Source organism: Neomonachus schauinslandi, chromosome 4, assembly GCF_002201575.2.
Source record: "Neomonachus schauinslandi chromosome 4, ASM220157v2, whole genome shotgun sequence".
Taxonomy (NCBI): Eukaryota; Metazoa; Chordata; class Mammalia; order Carnivora; family Phocidae; genus Neomonachus; species Neomonachus schauinslandi.
This window is the reverse complement of record NC_058406.1, coordinates 10,590,225-10,616,791: the sequence shown is the minus strand read 5'-3', so window position 1 is coordinate 10,616,791 and position 26,567 is coordinate 10,590,225. Positions and strand designations below refer to the sequence as shown.

Here is a 26,567-nt window from a genome sequence, read left to right as displayed (position 1 = left end):
ACGCATTTCTTCTTTTTGGATTAAGTTTTGCTCCTTCCAGGGGGGGCGGGGGGAGGCAGGGACTGGGCAGGCTGCACTCCCAGGGTGCAGGAGGAGGGCGGGGATGTCTCCCCCTCACGCATTTCTTCTTTCCAAAATCAAAATGGCTTTTGTTTTGTTTTGCTGCCCCTCCCCCATTACAAGAGTAATCTGTCCCCCACCCCCTCCCGGACAAAAGAACAGACTTTTTAAAACTTAATCCAACAAAGAATGAAAATAAAACAAAGTGAAAATCGCCCCAAATCCCACGCCACCCAGAGACAGCAGCTGTTAGTTTTAGTTAAATATTCTTTGGGATACACAAATGCCCATGCTTCCAAACACACACACACCCACGCTTCCAAGCACACCCAGACCCATGCGTAGACACAACGCTCTCCGTTTCGTAATACGCCGTTCTCATTTACACCGTGGAGGACATCCTTCCATCTCCATAGAGATCTGTGCTATCTTTTGACGGCACAGGATTCATCAGAGGATGCTTCTCATTTATCTCGCCTGCCTCCTGTTGATGGGCATGGGCTGTTCCCCATTTTTCGCTATTGTAATCAATACAGTGGCAGTCATCTCTGGGTGACTGGGTGATTTATTTTCTTAGGATACACGGAGCCTCAGCTCCATTCCTTAACACACCGAAACCTGTTTCCAGAGTAGCCCCTCATAGATGAAAATGTCTATCCCCCAGCATTTCCCATCCCTACTCTTCAATCCATGGTCGGACACACCTGATGAACGGACCGGGTTCAGGGCGAACTTGACTGAGATGGAAAGTCTCTTTCTCTAAAGTAGGGTTAAATCAACGCCCACACAAACTCAATACCACAAGAAATGACAAGTATTAAAAAAGGAAGCCTGGTTAGAAAGGACCCTGCCAATACTGTACGTTGTAAATTATAACGGTGTAAAAAACGCTTATCCATCAAATCAGGCACGTGGTTACAACAATGTGTGTGAAGTCACACAGATATTTACAGTTACTGAGCTTGGGTGCCAGGAAGAATGAGCTTAATTTCCTCTTGCTATACTTTTGCGTATCATCAAAGTTCCACAATAAACATGCATACATTTATAACAAAAATTGGAAAAATTAAGTAGGAAGCAGTACAAGTGGTTATTGATGGGAGTTCGTCTGAATGAACGATGTCCCATTCATATATTGGAATATATGTGATTAATGAGAAATGTGTCACTGGAGAATACTTTTTCTTTTTTAAAGATTTTATTTATTTATTTGAGAGAGAGAGAATGAGAGAGAGCAAGCACATGAGAGGGGGGAGGGTCAGAGGGAGAAGCAGACTCCCTGCCGAGCAGGGAGCCCGATGCGGGACTCGATCCAGGGACTCCAGGATTATGACCTGAGCCGAAGGCAGTCGCCTAACCAACTGAGCCACCCAGGCGCCCCTGGAGAATACTTTTAACATGGGAAAATGTTCATAATCTACTGCCAAGCAAAAAAGGACAGTACAAGACAGCAGGTACAACGTAATCCCAACTGTTTTTTTAAAATGATACGTACACGATTCTACAATGTAGAACTCTAATTGTGTGTATATATGTATATTTATACATTTATACATATACTAGTTGGATAAATGTTAAAAGTCTGCGTCTGGGAAGGGGTGAGGGTTAATTGTGTGTGAGCGTGTGTGTGATTGCTTTGTGCGTGAGTGTGCACATGTGAGTGTGCAAGGGTATTTGCGAGTGTGTGCACACTTTCCTGTGTCCCAGGTTCCCTGCATTGAGGTACGTTATTTTTGAAATGGACACATAGAAATCTTTTCCTATTGACAAGGCTCCTCTCCCCAGTTCCTTCACCCCTCCCCTGCCCCTGCCATATAAACTCTTTGGAAACAGCTGTATCCGCTTGGGGGCCATACACGCATCCAGCTCTGCCAGAACCTTTCTCCCCAACGCCGGAGGCCTCTAGCTGCTCAGCCAAGAGCCCTTGGAAGCCCACGGCTGCTGGCCAGGAGGATGCCACCCCTGGTCCAGCAGGGCACTGGGCAGAGCGACCTAACTCAGGGTGGGCAGCCACGATGCCTCATGCCTCCATTTCCAACACCCTAAGGTTGGCATCATGCCTCCCTGCCACCTGCCTCCTTCCCAGGACTGCTCTGGGGACTCTATGACTGGGGATGCTGGGTAGGTGCAAGGCCTCTTCCCTGCCCCCAGAGAAACGGCAGATGGCACAGAGCACCACAAGCAGGTCGCTGGTCTGAGCTCATGTTGCCATGACGCCCGGGAATGTGGAACCAGCAGCTTCCTCTGCAGCCCTCCGTGGGGGCCCCCGAGTTTCTGCCTGGTGAGACAGCTGCCTGTCCCCAGCCTCGGTGTCCCTCCTGTTGGTCCCTGGCTCCCCAGGACAGGTTTGGCTTGCAGGGAAGCCTTTCTGATTGGGTCCTACAGGTGTGAACCTCTGGCACACAACGTGGATGTGTCCTCCCTGGCTTGGAAAGAGCTGAGAGTCTCTATGCTGTTCCTGTGACTGAGTCCTGTCTCTGTCACCTGCTTCTGGGGAGATGAGAGACAAATGTCACCACATCTGGTTACCTGAAATTCCAAGACACAGCCCGTGTTGTCCATTTGGACTGGGCCTGTGGAAAGAGGCTTTGGAGTTGAACAGCCCTTGGCTCTGGGCCAATTTCTTGACCTCTTAAAGTCGCAGTTTTCCCATCTATAAAATGGGTATAATAATAATACTATCTACCTCCCAGGTTCATGACTAGTATAAATTCTGAATGTGAAGCTATAGTAGGCACTCAGTACTTGCCTCAGTCCCGCTGCCTTCCTGGGATGAAACGTGGCTTGAGTTCAGCTCAGGTGCTTAGGGGTCCCCCACCTGGGCAGAAGTGCATCATCCCAGCAGGACTCCCACCTGGTCCAGGTGGGAGAGGCGGGGCTCCCTGTGAGGTGAGGGTGGGCTTGTCTATCCCATGCCCAGGGGGGGCGGCGCTTGGCTAGGCCTCCCCAGGTAAAGGCTATAAAGGTGACAAGGGAAGGAGGAAGGAGACAGGCAGCAAAAGTCAGAGAGAGAGAGAGTTGGAGAGAGAGACTCAAAGAGCAAGGCTTCGGCAGGGAAATAGGGCCACAGAAACAACAAAGACATGAAGAGAATCAGGAAGAAGGAGAGAATGAGTGGAGGGTGGGGAGGGAATGACAGATAAGGGGACAAAGAGAAAAAGCAAACTTCCTGGTGTGTGCGTTTTCCTGAGCGTGTGAATATGTGTGGGTCACTCTATAGCTCACAGGCTTCAGGCCGGTGAGGAGAGCTGGCTTTCAATTCACATTCCTTAGGGCACCCAGGCTCGAGGACTGCCAGAGGCCGAGCTGGGGTCCTATGAGCAAACCACACATTTTGGTTTCTGAAGAAAGACAGCCATTCACCACCCCACTCCTTCAGCACCCCCTTCCCCCACCTCGCCACCCAGGACTGAGCTCCAAGTCGACACTGCAGAAGGCCTGAAGAGGGGGGCGTCTTTGGGGTCATAAACCATTAATTAAAGGTAATTTCTAAAATGCAGGCATATGGTGCCAGATTTTATGTCTGGGATTCCATCAATCCTTGCTTTTATTTCCCCTCTGTCTCAGCCCTACGAGTGAGAATAACTCACATTTATAGTCAAGCAGTGAGTTAGAGAGGCCGGCTGAACCTCTTATCAGAGTCTGAGGAGGGGTCGCCAAGAGACCCGTCAGTCTGGATCCTTCCGAACACCGGGAGGACCGAGGTTGACTCTGGAAGAAGAGGTTCTACCTTCTCCCACCAGATGGATTGTCTGGTCCCAAGAGCCTAAAATATTTACTCTCTGGTCCGTTACAGAAAATGCTTTACAGAAACCGTGAGGTTCTGAGGTTGGCACTGGAATATGAGAGACCTGGGTTTGAATGCCGGCTCTTCTGCTTCTCTTGGGGAAGTGTTTTGAATGTTCTCAGCCTCACTTTTACCATCTATGAAATGGGATGATAATGTCTAATCTCACAAGTCTAAGTGAGGACTGAATGAGGTGATGTATGATGGTCTAAGTGCTCAGCATACAGAGGGTGCTCAGGGGCTGAGTGGGGGCCTCTGTCCTCTGTAGGCTCCTATCACTTGCAGTCTAACCGGCTCTGTCCAGGAGGGTAGCTACAAGCCACACGTGGCCATTGACCACCTATTATGTGGCTCGTCCACACTGAGAAGCCTCTGCAGTATAAAATATACACTGAATTTTGAAGACTTTGTCCAAAAAAAGAAGAAAAAGTAATCTCAATAATTTTTATATTGATCACATCTTGAAACGATAATATTTGGGTAATATTGGGTTAAATCAAATATATTATTAAAATTCATTTCACCAGTTTTACTTTTTAACGTGTCTACAAAAAATCTAAAATTACGTATGTGGCTCATATGATCTCTTTCCTGCACAGAGCTGCATTAGACGGAAGGTTTTGTTCGTTTTCTCATTGCCTTTCCCCACTTTTGTTGGTCTGGAAGTGAAGCACCCGATTTCTCTGCTTTTGGTTCAGTGGTTCTCAAAGTGGGGCCCCTGGGCCAGTAGCATCAGCAACACCTGGGAACTGGTTAGCGATGCAGATTCTAGGAGCCCACCGCAGTGTTCCTGCAGCAGAAGCTCTGAGGGGTGGGTCCAGTAATCTGTATTTTAACAAGCTCCCAGGTGATTCTGATGGGTGCTGAATTCTAGAACCATTCTTTAACTTACCATATGTATTTAACTTCACAAAGCCTAGGGTTGAGCAATATCTTAATGCTCTGTCCTAAATAGTGAGCTATTGAAACATCCTGATCACTCTTTCTGACTTACAACCTACCGTGTCGATTATTTTAATTCTGTCCTTTAAAAAACCCACAATTTTAGACAGTGTCATCGTGATTATTTTACCTTGATAATATTTGCTTAAAGTAATTTCCCTACACATTAAGCATGTAGTTCATCACTTCTTCTTGCGCCTCAGACCTAACTTCTAGGATAATTTTTCTTATTCCTGAAGAACATGATTTAAAAATTCCTCTGATTAAGAGTATTTTTTTGGTGGTAAGCTCCTACAGCTTTTATCTGAAAAAAAGCCTATGTTTCCCCCTTGTCCTTCAAAGAGCTTTGCTAGGTACACAGTTTTAGGCTGATGGTCATTTCCTCCTGGCACCTCGAGGACATTGTTCCATTATCTTCTGTCTTCCTTTTTGCTAAAGAGAAGGCAGCTGCTGGCCCAACTGTTCTTTGGTTAGCTCCTTTTAAGATTTCCTCTCTGTCTTTGGTGTTCTGCAGTTTCATTATGATGTGGCTACAGGTGGATTTCTTCTTATTCTGACTGATATACATTGTGCTTCCCGTATCGATGGGTTTATTTTTGGAATATTCTCAACCATTACCTCTTAAAATATGACCTCTTCTCCATTCTTTTTTATTTTTTAAAGATTTTATTTATTTATTTGTCAGAGAGAGACAGTGAGCACAAGCAGGGGGAGTGGCAGGCAGAGGGAGAAGCAGGCTATGCACTGAGCTGGGAGCCCGAAGTGGGACTCGACCCCAGGACCCTGGGATCATGACCTGAGCCGAAGGTGGGCACTTAACCGACTGAGCCACCCAGGCACCCTGCTTTATTGACTTTTAATGAATTCAAATACAGGTTTACATTGCCACATGTGGCTAATGGCTGTTGTTGTAGACCAGAAAGCTCTGATTTCCCCTCATGCTTTCCATCAACTTATTTCTCTGCATTGCATTCTGGGTAATTTCCTTAGACCTGTTTTCCATTTTTAAAATTCTCTCTTCAGCAGTTTACTCTGCTGCTTAACCCATCTTTGGATTTGATTTGATATGATTTGATTTACTTATTTTTTTAAGTAGGCTGCATGCCCAGTGTGGAGCTCAAGGAAGGGCTTGGACTCTTGACCCTGAGATCAAGACCTGAGCTGAGATCAAGAGTCAGACACTTAACTGACCAAGGCACCCAGGTGCCCCTGGGTTTTATTTTTTTAATGTTACTAACTACATACTTCTAAAAGTTCTATTTAGTTCTTTTCCAAGTTCACCTGGTCTTTTCAGATAGTCTCTTGTTCTTTGCTCATGTTTATGACTTCATCTTAAATTTTTTTAAGTATTACATACATATTCGCTTATATTTGGTATATTGGTAAGTATATATCTGAAAAGGCCTTGGAAGGTCTAAATTTGCTATATTTCTCTGTGGACTCTCATGCATGCTGAACTCAGATTTGATCTTATGGGAATCTCTAGGGTTTAAATCCAGAGAGGATTTCTGTGACCTGCCAGGGTGGGAGTGGGGAGGGAGGGGGGATGGTACCTGGTAGCAGGGACCACTTCATTCCTGTTAGAGAGACCTGGGAGAACGAGAGACCACAGGCTCTGTTCCTTCACTTTGCCACTCCCCAGCATTTACTTCCCTGTCCACAGTCCTGACATCAGCATCTGTCCCCAGGACAGACCCCAGGTGTCACACTTGGTTATCGCTCACTGCTCCTGTTCTGGTCTTAGCTCACAGCTTTTTAGTTTTGGATAGGGGCAACTTGGGGGTTCCCCTTACTTTTGGTGAGGGCAGAGATAAATTAAAAAGTGTATTTTATTTTAGATTTAGCGGTCCCTCAGAGTCTGTCTTCCTCCACTTGGCCCTGAGAGGACATCCCTCTTGCTGTGTGCACTGTCCAACCTATGCTCTTCACGTTCTGCTGGGGGCGTCTGTCCATCTGCCCTGTTACAAAGGGAGTTCCAAGGTCAGAGGCCAAGTCTATCCCTCTCTTTATCACCTGGGCCTGGTTCATGGTGAAGCTTAATGCCATCATTAAAAGCCCAAGTTATGGGAAAGGGACAGTCAATACAGTTTTGTTTTTGTTGTTGTTGTTTTAATTTGAATCTTCCCAGGGACCTCTTCTGCTCAACATCCATCACTGGCTCCCTGGATAAAGCCCAAGCTCCTCACACGACAAGACTCTGTGTGACCTGGCCCTTTGCTGGCTTCTCCTCAGTCCCATGCCCCCTCCCCGGCCCCCTGGGCTTCTTGAGCTTTCCCAGCACTCCTGGTCCCCTCCCCCATCTTGAATCTGTTGCAACTGCTGCTCTCTGCCTAGAAGTACCCCAGCTGCTGGCTTCTCTGCTTGAAGACCTCCTATGAAGCCTTCAGGCTCTATTGAAATGTTGCCTCTTCCAAGGACCCCTTCTCCGGTCCTCCCGCATAGGCCGGTCCCTGCCCCCCTGCAGCACCTGCGTGTTCACACCTCCAACCTGCACGCATGCACTCACAGTGTTCTTATATTTGGTATATTGGTAAGTATATATACCAATGCACTTCTCATGGCTGAAATCAAGGAACGATCGTGGGATTATTCAGGGAGTGTGCCTCCCACTAGAGCGTAAACCCCATAAGGACAGGAGTGGGCCCCGTTTTTGCTACCTAGGTATCTCTGATGCCTAGCAAGGGCTCCATGTCTGCCTATCTCCGTGGTGTTGTTTCACCCACCATGGCCCATTTCAGTGACCAACAAGAGGCCACGGGATGTGGAGCGGGGCATCGGTGCGTGAGCATGTACGAGCCAGATCCTGCCCACCACTGCCCGGACGGAAGGCGCTCTATAGATTTTGGTTAAAAGCAGGCAGGCAGGAGAGGACGTAAGGAGGGAGGGAGCAGGCCTCTCCCTTCAGCCTCATCTTCCTTCCACCTCCTTTTCGGCCTCGTCAAGCTGCTTGTGGCCCCCACACGCACCACATGGTCTCCCTCCCTTTTCTTGGCCGATGGCAGGGCCTCTGGACCTCAGCACTATTGACTGACATTTGGGACGGGCTCATTCTTTGTCGTGGGAGCTGTCTTGCACAGGGTTAGGATGTTTCGGGGGCCTCTCTGGCCTCCACACACTAGACGCCAGTGAGCACACAGCTTGACTGCTCCCAGCACCCCAGTCCTTCTGCCCGGGCCTCTCTCTTCTCAGATGGGCCCTGCTCGGGCAGCCAACGCCAGTCCAAGCTCCCTGCCCTTGGGCAGTGGCAGGAAGCCCCCGTCAGCACTTCTCCAGCCAAAAGCTGAACTCTCATTTTTAAATTGCTGCATTATAATGTGAGGAAGTCACGTTTCCCCGCCCGGTAACAGCACTGTGTTGGATAAAGATGCTTTGCTGGGGCCCCAGTCCCAGCTCCTGTGAGGTATGTGCCAAAGATAGACCCTGGAGCACCGGATCGGACAACCCGGGTTCAAACGGCATCAAGTCACTGATGGGGTAGCCGCTGGGGTGACGGCAGGACCCCGGTGGGCCTGCCACCCACCCACAACGCCCTGACCCCAGCGCCAAGCGGGCCCTTGGAGGCCCTGAGCTAACAAGCTGACCGCGCTCCCTTCCCCCCGTGTCCCTTAAAGTCCACGACACCGCAAAGCACATGGAGAAGTCCAGCCGAGTTCGGATTTTACCAGCCATCACTACTTTATGCGCTCAGAGAAAAATGTCACATGCTTCGCTTTCCCCTCACTGTTGGTGCCGCTGCCTGGCCCGGGCCAGCCTAAGCTTGGGCTCATTGTGTCAACCGACCCGACAGGACCCCTGTCTTCAGCCTCAGGGGCCATCATCCCCCAGTCACCGCTTGCTGCCAGCCCCTCGGAGGACCTTCCCAGGAGGCAGGGGACTGATTTCCTGGAGTTGGCAAGGCTCCACCTCTCTGCACTCATGTCCCAGGTAGATGCTTGGCAACTAGTTCCTGATTTTATAGACTCAGGGGCAAGAGGTGAAGACGAGGTCCAGGGAAGGCAAGCAGACTGCTCTCCCATGACAACTACGGGATGCTTTAAAAATAGACACTGAAACTTTCCTTTTTCCTCCTTGCTAACCTGTCCTAATGCTGAAGAGTGCCCACATTTGGGAAGTCCTTCTTAGAGTTTGATCTGCAGTTGAAATCTCTTCGCTCTTTTTGTTTACGCTGGGGGAGTATTCCAGCTGGGGCCCGGCCTCTGCCTGTATTCTCACTTCTAGTCCTCTTTGCCCATATGTTTTCCTGGCTGGCTTTTCCACTGCCAGGTGGGTCTGGAAGGTGAAGCAGAGGGGATCTTGGAGTGGAAGCTGAGGGCTGGAGAATGATTCTTCTCCTGGTGCCCCCATGGAGATAGTACGAGTTTGCATCTGGATGGCTCTTGGAGGGAGCTCCGGGTTGCTGGGGGCTTTGAGCACCCCGCTGTGCCTGGGGTCCCTGACTAGATTTTCGGCCTGGCCTCTTCATGTCACCAACCCTCCCGGCTCCCCTATGGGCCTCAGGACTTCTCCAGTTCTTTCTGGCGCGGCTCAGCCTGCTTCCGTGAGCCCTGTGGACTGTGGTGATCGTGATGGTCTTGAGACACCGTGCATTTGCTTGCTGGCCCAGGGAGACCCCCCGCGAGTCAGAGCTGCAGACCTCTGGCTCAGGGCGAGTCACCTGGAGGCAATGCCTTCTATGGGATCATCCTAAGCAGTTAATGCAGACTGACCAACCTCCCACCTCCTTCAAAATGCCTCCCAGCTGCCTGGAAATTTCCCACACCAGCGGTGAGCTACTTTGCTTCTTGCCCCAAGGCCAATTTAGGAAGAGCAAGGATGTTTATGAGCAATATTTCTTTAATGTCCTTCCAAATGAAGACAGAGCTTTGGTGAGGCTCATGGTGGGGCATTCTTCCAACCTAGATACCTACTGGAAATGTCCAGGAGAAAATTGGAGCTGGTCTTGGCTTTCTGGAAACGAGAGAACCAAGCCGCTCTGGCAGCTTTGCCTGCATCTGCCTGGAAGTGGTGTAGTGCACTGCTGGACCCCAATTCCTACCCCTGTTCCCTCGCTTACTGTGTCTCCTTGGGCTATTTCTGTCTTTCTGTCTTTCCTGTCTGAGCTCAGTTTCCTCACCTGTAAGGTTGGGACAATAATCCCCACTTCATGTGATTTTGGTGAGGACTACAGCAGGATAACTTATGTGGTCTCATGTTTACATCTGGGTCCTCAGCCTGAGCCCTAGGCCTGGCACACAGGAAGTGGTCAGCCAGTGTTTGTTGAATGACTTACCGACTGTATGTCAAGGGCCTGCGCTGGCCTGCCACTCAGTAAATGTCAGCAAGTCACGTCCTGCTCTCCTCTGCCAGTTTTCATCACTCCCTTCCCCCCCGCAGAAGCCAGTCCTTGTCCTCAGTCCTCAGCCTGACACCTGCGCCACGTCCCTGGGTAGCTGTCTCCACGCCGGTGACCACACCTCCTCTCGGCATTTCTGGGAGAGCGCCTTTGTCAGGCCCACCAGCACCTTCACCTCCCACCACTGTCTCCATCTCTGGGTCCCACAGAGGAGAGCCAGGAGAAATGGGGGTGTCACCTGGCTGGGCTCTCAGGCCACCGGCAGGCTGATCCCACGTCCGACTGCAGCCCTGGCCATGTGGGCCTCTGGGGAACGGGTGGGCTTGGGATTCCTGTGCTGGCTCCAGAGTTTGGAGGGTTGGTGCTCCCTGCTAGTCTCCCAAACGCCCCAGGCTCCGGGCGCCCTGCTCTGGGTTCAGAAATGAGCGTGGTCTGCTGCTGCAGCGAGGGCAGGAGGGAGGACACATATCAAATTGAGATGGGCACCTATGGCCCGGGAGGGCCACACCACACTCTGATTGAGGGGAAAGGCAAGGACCCATACAGCTGGATGAGCCCACAGGGAGAATCTAGACCCGAGGTGGCAGAGCAGGTGGCCTGGAGACAAATTGGGGCCATGGAATGTTTTTCCCCTAAAGAACACTAATATTCTTAAAAAAAAAAAAAAAAAAGAGTTGCCATTATAAGAATTCCAGTGTATTCCATAACACTTTTGGCTTCTCTTGAAAGATCGGGAGCTCTAGGAGCCCTGGAGCCCAGCAGGGCACTCTTCCTTCGGTGGGGGCAGCCTGCAGCGCCCAGGCACCCACTTCCCTGACCCGCCGGGAGCCTCTGGGGTTGAGAAATAGTGGGAACGAGGCGGGTATGCGCGCAGCACGGTGCTGCCTCCCGAGAGTGCTCACGGAGGTGGGCCCGGTCATCACCCGCCACGCTCTGGGTGGTGCGGCCGCTAGAGCTGATCTAAAACAGAGACTGTGAAAGGCACGCCAGCCTTCCTGCAAGGGAGCCCTCGTGACCGTGACCGTGACCGTGATGGCTAAGCTTGCTGGGTGCTTTACAGCCTGTGCGTGAGCAGGCCCGTCGCACAGATGAGGACGGTGGAGCTCAGAAATGTCCATCAGTTGTGCACGCGGACACGGCCAGGCCCCAGAGCCTGTGTTTTGCGTCACCGGCCCACGTTTCCTCTCGTGGGAGTCTCTTGCCACACCGAGACGAGCAGCTGCCAGAGGCTGGACATTTGTCTCCACTTGCAATTTCATCTTTGCCCCAGGGGATAGGCCATTTTGTTCCCATTTCACAGAGGGGAAAACTGAGGCTCAAAGGTCCTAAGCGAGTGGCTTAGGGTTGCACGGCTAGGCGCTGGCTCTGGGATCACACCCAGAGATCTGGCTCCAAAGCCTGGGCTTTCCTCAACATCCCGCCCTGTGTTGCTTGCTTTTGATCGATCCTGCTGGGTTCAGGCTGTCCCTAAAATGCATCTGGGTTTCCTGCACCCACAGGAAGAGATGGAGGGAAACTGGCAATGGTTCACACGCCCGAGTTGCGATTGGTGACCCGGCCTGTTAGCTCCGACCCTTGGTTTGTAGACAGCCCTCACATTGCCTGTGGCGTGCAGAGAGCCTCCTGCCCTATCACCACAGCACTGGTCCTGCAGTGACAACTGTCAGAGGCAGTCTTCTCGCTTCTCCTCCCTGGCCTGCCTGCCCCCAACCACAGGCTCTGTGCCGCCCCCAGAGACATCGGTGTCCTAACAAGGAAGGAGGCTGGCGCCATGTAGGCGTGGAGCCCGTTGGCTGGACCCAGGGAAAGCGATGAGGCAGCTCAGAGCTGGTGGTGACAGGGCAGGTGGGGCCGGATGTCCCGGCAGCATGGTGTGCCCGTTCCTGTCCCTGCCCCAGGGCCCTGTGGCAATGGGCTCAGCCACTCTGTGTATACCTGGGACCTGGGACAGCAGCAAAATCAATATCCTAGGGCTGGCGTTTCTTAGCCAGTCTGCGGGGGCCCTTCCTTTTCTGCAGAGGCTACACACTGACTCGGGTTCTTTCTGAGCAAAGGGGATGCTCAGACAGAGAGAGGTCCAGACTCCACCTCGCCTTGCTCCTGGCTCACTTCTTAAGGCTCCTGGGAATCCTATATGAGCCTCAGGGACTTTCCAGGGCTAAACAATGTCAGAAGTGTGGTGTGCTTAGAGCTCTCCAAAGAATTGCTGACTTAGTGTCTCTAAGCACGGAATACAGGGGCTGAGGAGTCGCCCATTGCAACATGTCCCAGAGGGTGCTCTGTGAAACTAGGTACAAATGCATGGTTCTGCGGTCAGTTACGTTTGGGAAAATAAGTGGAAAAAAGTGAGATATTTTCCTTCCCTGCAGAACTTGTTAGAGCCTTGATAAACTAATGTGTTGTATTCAGGCTCTCTAAGGTTTAGAGACACAGCATTGTTTCCAAAACAATTGACCCAAGGATTTCCCCCCCCCCCCTGCTGAATCTTGTGGTCTGCAGCAGCTCAGAACACTGGCCTGGGAGTCAGGAGCCCTGGGTTCCCGAACCAGCTCAGCCACTGATGTCCTGCTTGACTGCGGGCAAGTCCCTTCCCATCTGTAACATGAGAGGAGTGGGCGAGAAGCCAAGAGCCCTGTCAGCTCTACACGTCCTGCGTCCTCTGGTCTTGTCCCTGAGCTGGCCCTGGCAGCTCGGGCGAGTTGCTGAACCTGCCTGGGCCTGCCTTCACACCTGTACTAAGGATCTTGCTCTGCCTCTCTCACAGGGCGGTGAGAGGCTGAGATGAGATCCCTGTCCTCATTGTCATTGTCATTGTCATCATCATTGTGGCTTATATTCACTGCTACCCAAGCTAAGCCTTTTATATGCAGTAACTCGTTTCTTCCTTGCAGCCACCCCTTGAGAGCGCCTTGCTGTCCCCAGTGTACACATCGGGAAACAAAGACCCTGCCAGGTTCAGTAACTTGCTTAAGGTTGCCAGGTAGCAAATGGTCAGGACTAAGGTTTGGACCCAGACAGTTTGCCCAGAAGCTACCCCCTTAACCTTGACCTTAATCTGCCCGGGGAAAGAGCGTTGCAAGCTGCAAAGGGCTGTCCCCTGGGAGTAGTCTTGCTGTGGTTCATCTGGGGGCTGTGCTTGGCCTCCCGGGGAGGGGCTCTGGTCCTCCATTTGCAGGCTTTCCTGTTCTGCCAGGGTGAGGAGGGAAGAGACCTGGGCCAGCTGTCTCTGGTGCAGAGCAGGGGTGAGCAGGGCAGTCTGGGGTGCCCTTGGGGAGTGGCTTTTCCACAATGGGGGGGGTGCAGGAGGAGGCCTGAGGCAGCGCATAGGCTGCAGCTCAGATTTGACCTAACCCATGGGGGTCACACTGCCTTGGCGTTGCAAACCCTTCGTGCCAATGAGATCATATCTATAAGAGAAATAAACTGGAGCTTTGTGGTGAAGGGCAGTGAGCGTGGTGGGGGAGGTGGCCTGGGGGAGGGACACCAGGAACTTGTAAGGCTCCACAGGCCCCCACTGCCCTGGTTTGTTTTAGAGGGAGTCTGAGGCCCAGAGAGAGAGACCGACTTGCTCGTGGTCACACAGCGAGTCCTTGGCCAAGCTGGGAACAGGACGTCCAGAGCCAGGCTAGGGGCTGTCGACTCCGCGGGGCTGGGGTGATAAGGCTTCTGGGTTGAAGGCTGGGCCTCCTTAGGAGCCTGAGGGCAGGGTCTGGGCAGAGCCCTGCCGGGGCCCCTCCCTCAGCAGCAGCTCCACTCCAGACTGCTCCCCAGAGCACAGCTTGGGCAGTCTTGCTCCCAGTTTAGGGCCCATCATCTGGTGTCCATGGGGCACCACTGGCCCCAGGCCAAGGCCAGCGTCCACCAGATGCTTGGCAGAAGCAGGTCAGGCGAGGTCTGACATGGTGGATAGCACGCTCAGAACTGGGCCTGCAGCCAGGCTTGACTTCTGTCCCCCCACCTCCTGGCTGTGTGCCTCTAGGAAAGTCAGGAACCTCTCTGTGACTCTAACAGGGGTACTACTGCGGGCTTCTGAGGCTGCCCCGGAGGCAGCGGGTGTGCCAGGCCAGACCCCTCCACTCTCTGCTCAGCAGGGCCTAGCAAAGCCCCCCGGCAGCCGTTCCTCCCTCACAGGGGGACCCTGGAGCTGCCCCAGGGAGGTGGCCTCAACCTCCCTTATCACGGTCCCTTAGGGGAAGTTTCCCCATGGCAAGTCTGCGCTAAAACCCACGGCCAGGATGCTGCCCTCGGCTACTGCCCTGTGCGACCTCTCGCCCAAATGAGCCCACATCGGGGAGCTTGTGTGGAACACAGATCCCAGCGTCTCACCCCCAGACCTGATTTAGTAGCTATGAGATGGAGCCAGGGAATCTGTATCCTTATAACTCAAGGCATGGTCAGGTCTGACCACTACTGATCTATGTGTGGTTCTCAAACTTTCCCCCTCTCTCTCTCTCTCTCTCTCTCTCTCTTTTTTCTTTCTTGCTCACTTTTTTGTCTGGCATGGGATCCTTCAAATGGACATAGAGGTCCAATGCGCAACACATAAGAGCAGAGCTTCTTCTGGCTGAAGGTAGGACTGGAGCCTTGCCTGCTAGTTCTTTCACCAGCTATGGCAACCTCTTGAGGGGCCTCTGAGGAACCCCCAAGTGTTCCATGGAACACAGTTTGAAAACTACTACTCATTCCAATTTCTTCCTCTACTGGGTAGAAAAAATGAGCCCCGAAGAGCTAGCCTGCACAGGGCTTGGCTAGTGAGGCTTTCTCAAGTTCTCTGAAGCTTCCTATTGATCAGTTGCCCCCCCGGGCGAGAGCTTGGTCAGAGACTGCGGAGCATGATTACTGAGAACACGGACTCTGGAGCCAGATGGCTGGAGTTGAAACCCAGTTCTGCCTCTTCCTAGCTGTGTGACTTTGGGCAACAACTTCACCTCTCTGTGCCTCCGTTTGTTCATCTATAAAATGGAGGTACTGACAGTATTTAATCTTGGAGGGCTGTTGGAAGGATGATATGAGTGAGTATCTGCAAAGAGTTGGAGGCAGGCCTCATTTCGAGGCCAGGCTGGCCCTGGGTTTTGACACCTGTCTCCGTATACATATACCTCCCCGGGGTGACCTGGGGGCTTTCACCTCAAGAACCCAGGCTTAGGCAGCCTAATTGCTTCCCAGGGTCTAAATTTCTCTGTATTAGCCACAGCACAGAGTATGTTTCTACTTGGAATCTAGAACGAATTTTGTCATGGCTGGTGGATTCTGGGGGCACACATGTCAAAGCCTCCCGGTTCCGAGGCAGAGGAGCCCGGAGTCCCTCACAGAGCCACACTGGAACGGAATCTGGACTCTGAGGAGTGGGCACACAGCTGGAGTGATGTCAGGATCACACAGCCTGAGGCCCGGATTTTACCCGTGGGGGACCTGTTTGGATCGAGTCACCTTTGGGCTCAGGATGTGTATCAAGCTGCTTACACATGTTTTTCCTGTCTCTGATTTGAACTTAAATCCACTCAAATCATGGGAACACAAGCCATGCGGCCAGTCCTTTCCAGGCTGCAAAACACAGTCAGCTCTCACTTCTGAGCCTGTGAGGAGGCGAGCGTTATGACACCCACAGCATAGATGAGAGGACGCTGAGGCTCACGGTTAAACAAATTGCTAGAAATCAGATGCAGGACCAGAGCTGGAGTGTTTATCCAGGCCTGGCCTGGCCCCACTGGTGGGCTGCAAGGGTCCTCCAGGTGGAGCATGGCATGCAATTTCATAGAGTCTCTTGTTTGGGTGCAATTAACTGCCATTTCTTGGTAATCCATTAAGAGAAAAATCAGACAAAACCTGAAATTCAGTTAATACCGGCCAGCAGTCAGCTAGTGTTTCCCGGGGACTTGGATTGAGAAGCACGGCTTCTGCGCGTAGCCTGACCACGTCACAGGGCTCCCCCGGGGGACGGGCTGGGGACTGGGAAGTCCTGCCATTTTTGGGAAGAAGAGGGCAAGGCTTTCAGTGGTCACTTCTTAAAGACCAATCCTCTTGGGATGATTTTCTCATGGATTGTTTGTTGGGGATGGTGGGCCTAGCCCTCAGAGCGCAGCGTGGCACATTTGCGTATCTTTCAGTAACTGGGCTTTAAGAGACCATGTAGCCGTGGTTCAGGTATGAACTTCTCATACCCTCGCTGCCAGCAAGACTTACTGGAGAGTGACCCCTCACTGGTGATGTACTTACTATTCTAACACACAGCCAAGACCAAACTCCTAAGTTATTTTTATGTTTATAGGGCATTCTTTTAGAATATAAAATTACGAATCCTTTTATAAGATAAGGTTAATGACATGTATTCCCTCTTGACCACCAAGTTCTTTTAGTTCTTTTTCCACTCGAAAATGGGAACAGGTGGGAGGTGGGGGACGATGGCAGCTTTGGCCCCACCTAGTGGGGTTTGAACTGAAAAAACTTAAGAGCCATTTGTTCAGAGCAGATGGGCTGGGTGGGGGATGGGGGGTGGTGTTTGTGAGGCCGGTTCTGTGAAAATGCAGGTTTTGGGTGAGAGGCCCCGTGCATATTTTACAACGCAAGTTGGTGAGCTGGCTGGTGACCTCCTATGTTACAGCCCCACCGCACTGTGAGTCCCCACCGGGCACTGGTGTGGGGCGGCTCCCGGGTCCCTAGACGGGACCCCCACTTCCTGTCGGGGGCAGAGCTGACCCCGAGAACCCAGCAGCTCTGGTGCAGGGAGGGGCCCCACAGCAGGGGAAGAAGAGGCAAACCTCTGCCCCAAATGGCTAGCGCAGGCCAGCAGCTCGTTTCTACTCTGCCCTCCCCAGTCCTCCCTGGGGGTGGGTTTCCTGGGCCAGCAGATAAAAGGCTGACAGAATTGATGGAATAGATGTAGTCACACCAGCAAGGAAGTGCTAGGCTATGCCAGAGGCTAAGGGTGGCTGAGGCGTAAACCTGGCCCTGCTGAGGCTTCCATGATGTCCCCTGCCCGGGGCCACCCCCTCACTGCCCAGATGGTAGTCAGGGCACTATGGGCTCCCTAGGTTTGAAGTCCAGCTCTACTGTTTACTAGCTTCTTGACCCTGGATGATTTACTTAACCTGAGTTTTCTCACCAAAAATACAGGTTGTTGGAGGGTTAACTGAGTTAATGCATGTAAAGTGCTCAGCATGGACTGTGGCCCCTGGTAAGTGCTTAATAAATGTTAGATATTATTATTGTTATTATGTTACTAGGTTACATCTGTTGGAGCCTGCCAGCACGGGTGGGAGAGCACGCAGAAGGCCCACTGAGTACAGCCGTGCAGGTTGTGCACTGTACAACTCAGGGCACCATTTACACAGTAGTGCCTTTTGGAGTAGTGTAGTGCACAACCTGTGGGTCTGTACACCGGCCCCTGGGCATCCCTACTTCAATTTCTAATAGGTACCACTTGAAGTTGGGCCATCTGGGGCAAGGTCTCAAAGAAGATAAAGAAGGTAGTATGATTTTTGAGTGGAGCTATGAAGATTTGAATAGGTATAGCCCAGTCCTTGAAAAGGTTACAGGACTGTAGGAGCGACAGGATCTTGGCCAAGTCACTGGGCTCTGGGCCAAAGTGTTCTCCATCTGTCCAGTGGGGGTGGGGTGGTTGGGCTAGTTTCAGGTTGGCAAATGGGCTTTCTCCTTGTATACCAACTCTGACGGATTGGCAGTGGCTGTCTGAGGCTTTGTAAAGTGAAGACATCAGAGGCCACTTTGGGCTGGATAGGAAGGGCTCTTCAATCGATTGGTGATGTCTGCATGAGGCCAAGTATAGGAAAGCAGTGGTATGTGTGCTTGGGCCATTTGCCAGCCTCAGATTAGCCCTGTGGTTCTCAATGCCTGCTACACCTTAGTTACCAGAGAAGGTTTAACTACGCTCTGATTCAGGGCTATAGCCTGGCCTTGGTAACTGTTTTCAAAAGCTCTGCAGGTGATTCTAACATGTGGCTGGGTTGAGAACTGTAGGAGTAGATGTCCCTAAGTTTCCTTGCAGTCCTGAGCTCTACAACTCCTTGGCACGGTCTATAGGTCACGGAGCTTTGAGCTTTCTTCCAGCAGAAATGATGGGGGGGTTTAAAGGCCAGTCTTCCATCAGTTTTATTGCCGGAGAGGATTTGTCTTTAAGTTGGGAGGCAGAGGTGGAGGGTGCTGGCCACGATCAGGGTTTGGGGTAGGCAGGGTGACCTCTTCTTGGGTCACAAGTGGAGTTTCACTGGGGGGAGGCCCAGGCTTTGCATCCGGGGGATCTCATGGGACTCGAAAAAGCCTGGCCCATACAAACTTTATCAGGAAAGCCCTGTGGCTCCCTCGATTTCTTTCTTAAGCTCCTCTCTGTCCCCAGGGGAGGTGGGATGTTGGGACGATGCAGAGGCCCAGTGAGGTCTGCAGGAAGTAACATGCCCCAAACTCACAGGCGCACTTTCTGGGCCTTTGGAAGGAGTGCCGGTGGGGAGAGGGAAGCAGATGAAAGCTGACTGGGGCTGCTGAGCTGGACAACGCAGGGCCAGGGAGCCAGGCTCGGAGGTGGTGCATTAGGACCACAGGCAGCCCTGGATGCGGACAGCTCCTCCAAATTACAGTCGGGGCGGCCAAGATGAGAGGTTTCTGGGAGGCCACCCTGGCCTCAGCCCCGCCATGGGCCCAGAATTCAGCCAGCTTTCTCAGCCCCTCCGGACCCAGCCCTGGAATTCCAAGGAGCAGGTCATGCACGGGCTTTGCCTCCCACCCGGAGCAAGATAGAAGCAATCAAATAACATAGAATTCAATAATATTTTAAAATAAGCTTTATTTAGATTTTTTTTTATATTTTATATTTGCATCCATGCCTTCGAGAAACCTTTCCCATGGGAAAAGTTATTTTCATCTAATTTACCCATTACTCATTCGCTATTTGACGTAGTTCTCTTAAATAAATCATCCTTAGTAACTCTTAGATTTATCTCCTAATTTACAAAAACTGAAATGAAAAGGAACTACTAAATCATTACCAGGAGTGGTTGCAATCTTATTTTCTCATAAGTAAAGGGCAAACAATAAAAACCAAAAGAAAAAAAAAATTCATGGGGGAGAAAAGTATTTTCTAAAATCTCTCTCCGTAGAGAAAGATGCCAGGTCTGGCCGCTCTCCCTCACCGCCAGGCTCGGTTGAACAGCTTAGCCCAAGGAGGCCAGAAAGATCCTTATTAGGCAGGGTACCCTGCCTTCTCCTGCCCAACCACCCCACCAAGTCAGAAGGAAAGGGAACAGCCTACTGGTGTTTTTTTGTTTGTTTTAGAGACTTTGGACAAAATACCCTATCCTTCTGATAGAGACGCTCCAGCACTTTCAAATCTCCTTTCTTATTAAGAGCTGAAAAACGTTACTGTTAGCAGAAAGCGCAACTACTATTGTGCAGAGGGTGGGTGAACTGAGCTGTGTTAGTAGTTAAGGTGGAGTAGGGGAGGGGCGGAATTCACAAGTCAAAAGAAAAGGGAAAGCTAGTTTTAGGCCTTAGGAGGCTCTGGCTTAGAAGCTCACGTGATCTCCATCACCCGGCGTTATAATGCACACGGTTCCTTTGCTGGTGAAGCCTCACTGGGGCCCACACTGCTCCCCAAATAGGCAGACAGATGTTCCTGCCAGCCTGTCACTCCTAGGGTGAGCAGGCTCAGGCTGTTGTGACAAGGGGGAGGACAGGGCCCGAGGGATCCTGAGAGATTCTGTTAAGTGTGACTGGAGGAACCAACCAGAATGGGGAGGGCAGAGAGGCTCTGGTGCTGGACACTGTGTCCCCAACAGCCCTCCCCTTGACATGGGCACCTCCCCCAGTGACACCTGCCTGGCCGACATGCAGAATAACCAAGGATGAGACAGACACGGCTGCAGGAAGAACCTATGCCTCTCGAGGACCCTCATGGCACCGACTCAGGCCGAGGGTCCCTGTGGTCATGTGATTGGCTGTCTCAGTCTGTGCTCAACCTCCCTCAAAAGACAGACCCAAGAGAAGGTGACCCTCCGCTCACTGAGGTCAGTGTTCCTTATTTAAGATAAATAAATAGATACATAAAGGCCTGGAGAGGAGCTATGGGGAGGGGGGGAGAGAAAGGTGGAGTGCACTTCCATGCAGGGGCGGAAAAATGGGGGAGAGAGAGAGAGAGGGAAGAACGGAAAAAAGCAAGCTTTGAAATCCAATGGTCCCTGGGTTCTGGCCACCCCTAAAGTCTACCTTGCACAGTTTGGCAGCAGCATGATAATAGAACAGACAAGTCAACAGAAACACCCGCCTCCCGCCCACCCCATGGAAAAATATACATCCAATATTTATGTAATAATTTAGATAGAGTAAGTCTTCTGCGTTTGTGCAAATAAATTAAACGGAACAATTCTCTTTTTTCCCATAAAGAAAGAAATGGCAACGCACTTTAAAAACTGGCAGGCCATTAAAAAGAGCCCGTTTGACCTCTGGCACGCCTGAGCCAAGGCAAGGCCCATCCTGGCCGGGCTCGCGGGTCTTGGCGGGGAGCGGACCTTACCCTGACCACGTGGGCAGCTTGCGCTTAAAGTGACTCGGGCGCCCTGGGGGTGGGGGACAGGGTCTGGTCCCGTGCGTTCACACCGGGGGACAGGGGGCGGCGGGGGTGGGGGAACATCAAAAACAGACCACATCCTTGGGCAGACGGGCTCCAGAAGTAGCAGTTTGGACAAGGGACATTTACAAGCACGGAGTGCACAATAGTTTTGTTATTTACAAATACACAGCAGTCCTTCAAGTTTTCAAGTTTCATAAAAAGGAGGGGAGGGGAAAGGGGGAGGTGGGAAAAAAAAACCCAACGAACCGAACAAAAAGAAAAAAAAAAGACACGGAAAAGAAACAAAAACAGAAACAAACCCAGATTAACAACACAACTGTATCGCTCTGAGGACGACAGAGAGTTGACAGAGTCACACACGGTTGGAGTATGTACATCAATTACAGAGGCGGCGCCGCAGGGGGCGGGGCCCGCGCTCGGCCACGCCCAGCACCCACGTGCGCGGGAGCTCGCGCGCGCGCGCGCGCGCGCGCACACACGCCCCGCCACGCACGCCCCGCCGCGCGCCCGCACCCCCCGCCCCGCGCTCGCACGCACGTCCACACGCACAGACACGCCTGCGCGCGGCAGGCGAAGGGAGGCGGGTATCACCAGTCCGCGTCCTCCTCTATGTAATAATCAGGGGCGGTACCATCAAAGAGGCCGGGGTCGAGGGACTTCCGCTGCTTCCCTCTGGCGAAGACGCGCGAGATGGAGCCGAATCCCATCTTCTCTTTCTTCTTTTTCCGTTTTTGGTCTTCAAGATCCTCTAGTGACTGAGGAGTCGGGCCGGGCGGCGGGGGTGGAGGGAGAAGAACAAAGCCACCTGAGCTGGGTGCAGGGGACGCGGGACGGTGGAGGGGACGCGGGACGGTGGAAGGGACAGGGACAGCCAGTGGGTGACGGAGCGGGGCCACCGGTGCGTAAGAGGCCAGGGTCTGCCTCCCCCACCCCTCGTTCGCGGAGCCGACTTGGGCCCGTTGTGGAAGCTCTCCCGGACAACAGTGGGACCCATGCAAGGCAGTCGTGAGGGTGTCAGCGGGGACGCCCACGCTCACAGCAGTGCCTGGGCATCATAACCCTGCAGTAACCCCCAGCTGCTGCTGCTGTACTTGCCACTGTCACTTAAATTCAGCTTGCCCACAACCCTGGGGTGCTTCTCGAGGGCCCGCAGGAGCGCCTCTGCGCACCGGGCTCTGGGTCGGTCCCTTGTCTGCGGGGACCCTGCAGCAAGGGTACAAATTTCCTGTGGAAAAGTCCCTGTGGGAAAAAGGGGACCCTGGGGGAGCCCGGAAAATGAGGAAGGAGAACCCTGAGCTTTGTGCCGTCCAAAAGCAAGGACCCCAGACCTTAAGGCCCTGGATAAGAGGCAGGACTGGTCACGGTAGAGCGGGGGAGGGGGGGCGGCTAGGGCCTGGGTTCTAGTTCTAATTATGTCACTAACCCTGGACTCTTGGAGCTCCTCCGGCCTCTCTGAGGAGACAACAGTGAGGATGGGAATAGGCTCCTGTCTAGGTAACTGAGGGCCTGAGGGTGGTGTCTACAGGGGGGCTTTACAATCAAAGACGCGGGGTAGTGTTCTCCATCCAAAAGGTGGAGGTCAGACTAATCGTTCCCAAAACACATCAGAATTACCCGAATTCCAGGCCCCACCCCATACCTGGTGGATCAGAATCAGGGTTAAAGGCCCAGGAATCTGCATTTGAAAGGTCTTTCCTGGTGGACCCTGATGCAGATGAGCAGTGCCTAGACCAGCATCTGGGAACCCCAGGACTAGACCGCTGATCTCAGAGACCCGCTTCTGACTCTCAATTCCTGTTTTCCTCCCTGTGGTCCCTCCTCACTCTGATGACAGGGTACCGAAATGTTAAAAATGAATAAAGAACAGTTTCCTGCAGCAAGGGGCCCAAAGGGCCTATGGCCTGGGTCATCAGCCTTTGGCTGCCAGAAGATACTCACCAGGGCAGTAGGATGGAAGATGTGTGATGCACTTAATAGGTCCATAGATTGGAAAGACGACAGGGAAGGGCAAACCAGGTAACTGAGCCTGGCTCAGGCACCAAACCATGACTGACTGAGGGAGTGGCCAAACTCCTCTCTGCCTTGGGTGTCCCAAGTATGGAAGTGGGGATGCTGAGAGCCCAGGGGAACAAGGGGCAGGGGGAGTCATAGTCACAATGGGATGATGGGAGGGCCCAAGTGGCCAGGGAAGGACACCTACCTGTACAATGGGGTTGTGCAGGTTCTTCTGTACTGGGCCGGGACTGTCGCCCTGTAGCCAAAAAAGAGGGGGGAAATGAAACAGCAGGGACACACAACACATGGGAGCAGAGGTGGCCCACGGAGAGTGGGGTCTTCCATGGAAGGAAGCCATCTCTTAGGAACCACCTTACCTCTGTACTGGGGAACCCACCCCCGCCCCTGAAGCAAACACTCCCCGATGGCTCAACAATGGCACCTGGGGTTTGAGATGCTGCCTGGACCAGAGGTCCTGGGGTGCTCTCCTGCCTGCTCAGACCTCTTGACCCCCAACACCCTCTGACCAACAAATCAGTCACTTGAAGGCTTCTAAGATCCTGTCCCAAGTGGTCCATCAAGTTGGAACTGGAGATTGGTTATACTTGGTGTTGCTCATAAAGAAATACAATTTTAAAGAAAAAAAGCACAAAAATAAAGAATTTCAGGACAGGAAGACTCGGGAGACTAGGTAGCTTCTAATTTCCCCCACAAACAATTCAATGCATCTCTTATTTTGTGGAGGGGTAGGCAGGCCTCATGGGCCTGATTTACAGATACAGAGAGGCTCCTCCAGGCAATCCAGTGTGATGGAACTAATAATCAGTAGAGCTACAACTCCAATTTGGGACTGTTTCTTCCCGGTCCAGTGCTCCTTTCGGTGGGCATGCAAAGGTGGGTGTGCAAAAGCCTTCACTATGTCCTAGAATCTGGGTGCACTGCCTGGGGGGGCAAACAGATCATTGGGATCACAAGTCATTACAAGGGAGGCCCCTGATGGTTGTTTCCAGAATTGCAGGCAAAAAAGCCATGAAAAAAACAAAGTATGTCACTTGGGCCCAAGTCCATCCATCTTCTCCAACTTCCCTACACTTAGTCCCGACCTCTGCTCTAAATTAGTGGCCAGAGAATAAGATGGACAGGTCCTTAGTCCAGGCTGGGCTGTTCTGACCTGCTGTGCCAGGTCAAAGGCCTGAGAACAGAGGGTTACCTTCTGCTTTTTCCAGGCTCTTCTTGGCTTACCTGTGTGCCCATCTGTTGAAATGGGGGATGAAGGTGGCTGAGGGAGGGCAAGGATGGAACAAATGGTAGTTTAGTCTTTAGTCCCATCCCAAGGTTTGCAAACAGAACCCATCTGGCAGGCAGCTAAGACAGGTCTACTCTGGGCAGAGCCATCTTTGCCAAATTCATGGGGAAGAGAATGAGGCCAGGGCCCAGTGGAATGGCTGTCTTCAGACAACAGGCTTATGAAAGCACCCAGGTCGTGGCAGCAGGGCCCTGTGTAAGGTGATCTTGGAAATAAACAGGCTGTATCTGCCGCCTGTAGCAGCTGAAATGTGTCAAGGCCAAGTCGGGCAAGAGGCTAGGCCAAATGCAATTCAAGAGGCCTTTAGAGAACCTTTCTGCAGAATGGACTTTCCAGCAGTATTTTGGCTCTCCGAGCCCCCTCGGGCCCACCATGAGAAGAGAAAATCTGGCCCCTGGGAAGGTCTTCTCATCTGGGGTGTGCGTGGCTCCCCTAGGTCTCTAGCCCGTGCTCTCTAACAAGGAGGACATTGTTGGCTGTAGATGCAGCTCAACAGTGGGCCCTGAGAACCAGAGGACAGCTGTCAGAGGCCCTCCAGTGGCCCCCTTCCTCACCCTGGTTCTGTCATTCAAGACAGCCTCTGTCACAGGGGTTCTGTCCTGAGCACTGGTGAAGAACAAACTGCTTTAAGGAAGTTGAAAAAGAATCCCAGCCTTGAGTGGGTTTCAGGCCTGGAGCGGCCTTCTCCGCATCCCGACTGGGCGGGATAAGGCCCTGGGCCAGTGATCCCTGTTGCCCACGTCATCAGGCAAAGGCAACTCATTTTAAGTTCAGTCTTTACTACTTTTATTAGTAGTCTTTAGCTACTTTTCATGGTTATCGTAGACGGGAAAAAACGTTTCCCTTATGGTTATTCACATATAGAAAAGTTACTGATTATTATACATTGATTTTCAACCAGTACCGTTCATGTCCTTGGTCATTATTGGTTCTAATAGTTTTACAGGTTATTCTCTTGAGTTTCCAGGTAGATAATCCTATCATCGGCACGTAAGAGTTATTTTGTCTTTCTTTCCCACTATATTCACCTCATTTCTTTTATATTATCAATCGTGCTGGTTAATACAACATTAGCTGAGTTTTTGAGAAAGCTTTCTCATGCAATCGAAGACCTAACTCCATGGTGTCTCGGTCTTCATGGCAGGGGAACCCTCCATATTATCAGCTGTGGGACAGAACAAAACCATACAGTGGCCTCCACAGCCCGCTCCCCGGTGTTTCTTGTTGGAGCCTCAACACGGCGTCCTCCTGTCCTCAGGCGCTTGACCCACCTTCGTGCCCTCACTCCTTGGGAGCCCGACTGGCGGCTCCGCCAGTCACCAAGAGTTAGGTGGCTAGGGACCTGCACCTCTTGGTAGCTGGCGCCCAGCATGCCATCAAAAAAGGCATGCGCCCAGCATGCCTTTGATTAAATAAGCAAAGCGAAAAAACAGAACAAATTCACGGGACGCCTCTCTAGAGGAAATATTTGCCCAAACTCCTGGAAAATGAAAAAAAAAAAAAAAGTCTGGCTCATTCCTGGAAGAAGGACTGAGAGCTGGGTCTACGGGGAAATGAAGTACTGGTAAGGCCCTGGGCTCTGGAAGGTCACAGCTGGGAGGAGAAGCCCACGGTCCCAGACGCAGGGACCCCGCCAGAGGTAGTCCCGAGCTGCGCAGACCCTGAGCCGACCCAGGCCTGCCTTCCTCTGGGTTTTTCTTGCCCTCCCGGACACAAGGAGCAAACAGGCCTCCTTTCTTTCTTGCCCCACATCCATCTCTTCTTGCAAAAAGAACAGACCAGGAAATGCCTTCGCCAGAGTGCTCCCTGGGTGGACGAGAGGAAACAGCGGGTAGGTCTTCACCCCTCCACCCCGCCGCCCTGCGGTTTCCAGGAGGGGGCCCCTGGCCCCGGCCCTGCTGCTGCTGGCCTTACGTTGCAGAGGGAGTGTGTCCGGTGTCGAGGGGAGTTGATGTCGCTGGGCGTGGACGACCGGTCTCCTTCGGCGGCAGACGCGTCGGAGATGACAGAGGGCTGCCGGGAGTGGCAGGGGCTCACCCTGACCGCTGGAAAGCAGGGACAGCTGGTAAGTGAGGGGTGGCAAAAACGTCCCCGCCTGCGCCGACCTGCAGCCAGGCCACCCTACGCCCCCATTATCCAGATGAGAAGGCTGAGACACAGAGAAGGGACTGCCTAGCCCTCTGCCCCTCCGTTCCACAGACTCACACATCTCCAGAGAGCAGCTGCTGGGAAGGACTGCCCCTGGCCTCTGGATCCAATTAGGCCCTCTCCTAACCACAGCAAAGGAGAAGAGGCAGGAGTTTCCAGGGACCTTGGTGACTGTCCTCACAAGGCTCCTACCACCTGGACGTTCCCTGGATCCGGAACAATCCTAACTGCCAGTCAACACCAACTTCCTTAGTGAGAAGCCTGGAGGCCACGGTCAGATCTCCTCTTTCCCTCACACCCCCCACCCAGTCATCCTCAGCGCAACCCTCCAAATCCATCCACTTCTCTCCAACCCCAAACACAACCCCAAATCCATCCACTTCTCTCCAACCCCAACACTACCCCCAAATCTGTCCAC

At 52.4% G+C, this 26,567-nt stretch overlaps 1 protein-coding gene across 1 annotated transcript in view; it reads right to left on the bottom strand.

Moving 5' to 3' along the window:
• KAZN (kazrin, periplakin interacting protein) overlaps nucleotides 1–26,567 on the bottom strand; it is a 433,985-nt gene that overhangs the window by 21,061 nt on the left and 386,357 nt on the right. Inside the window, exons 6-8 of the mRNA XM_021684049.1 lie at nucleotides 25,916–26,046; nucleotides 22,901–22,951; nucleotides 21,332–21,455 (exon numbers count right to left, since the gene is read on the bottom strand). Of these exons, the coding sequence (XP_021539724.1) occupies nucleotides 21,332–21,455; nucleotides 22,901–22,951; nucleotides 25,916–26,046 (306 nt within the window). The remainder of the gene's footprint in view (nucleotides 1–21,331; nucleotides 21,456–22,900; nucleotides 22,952–25,915; nucleotides 26,047–26,567) is intronic.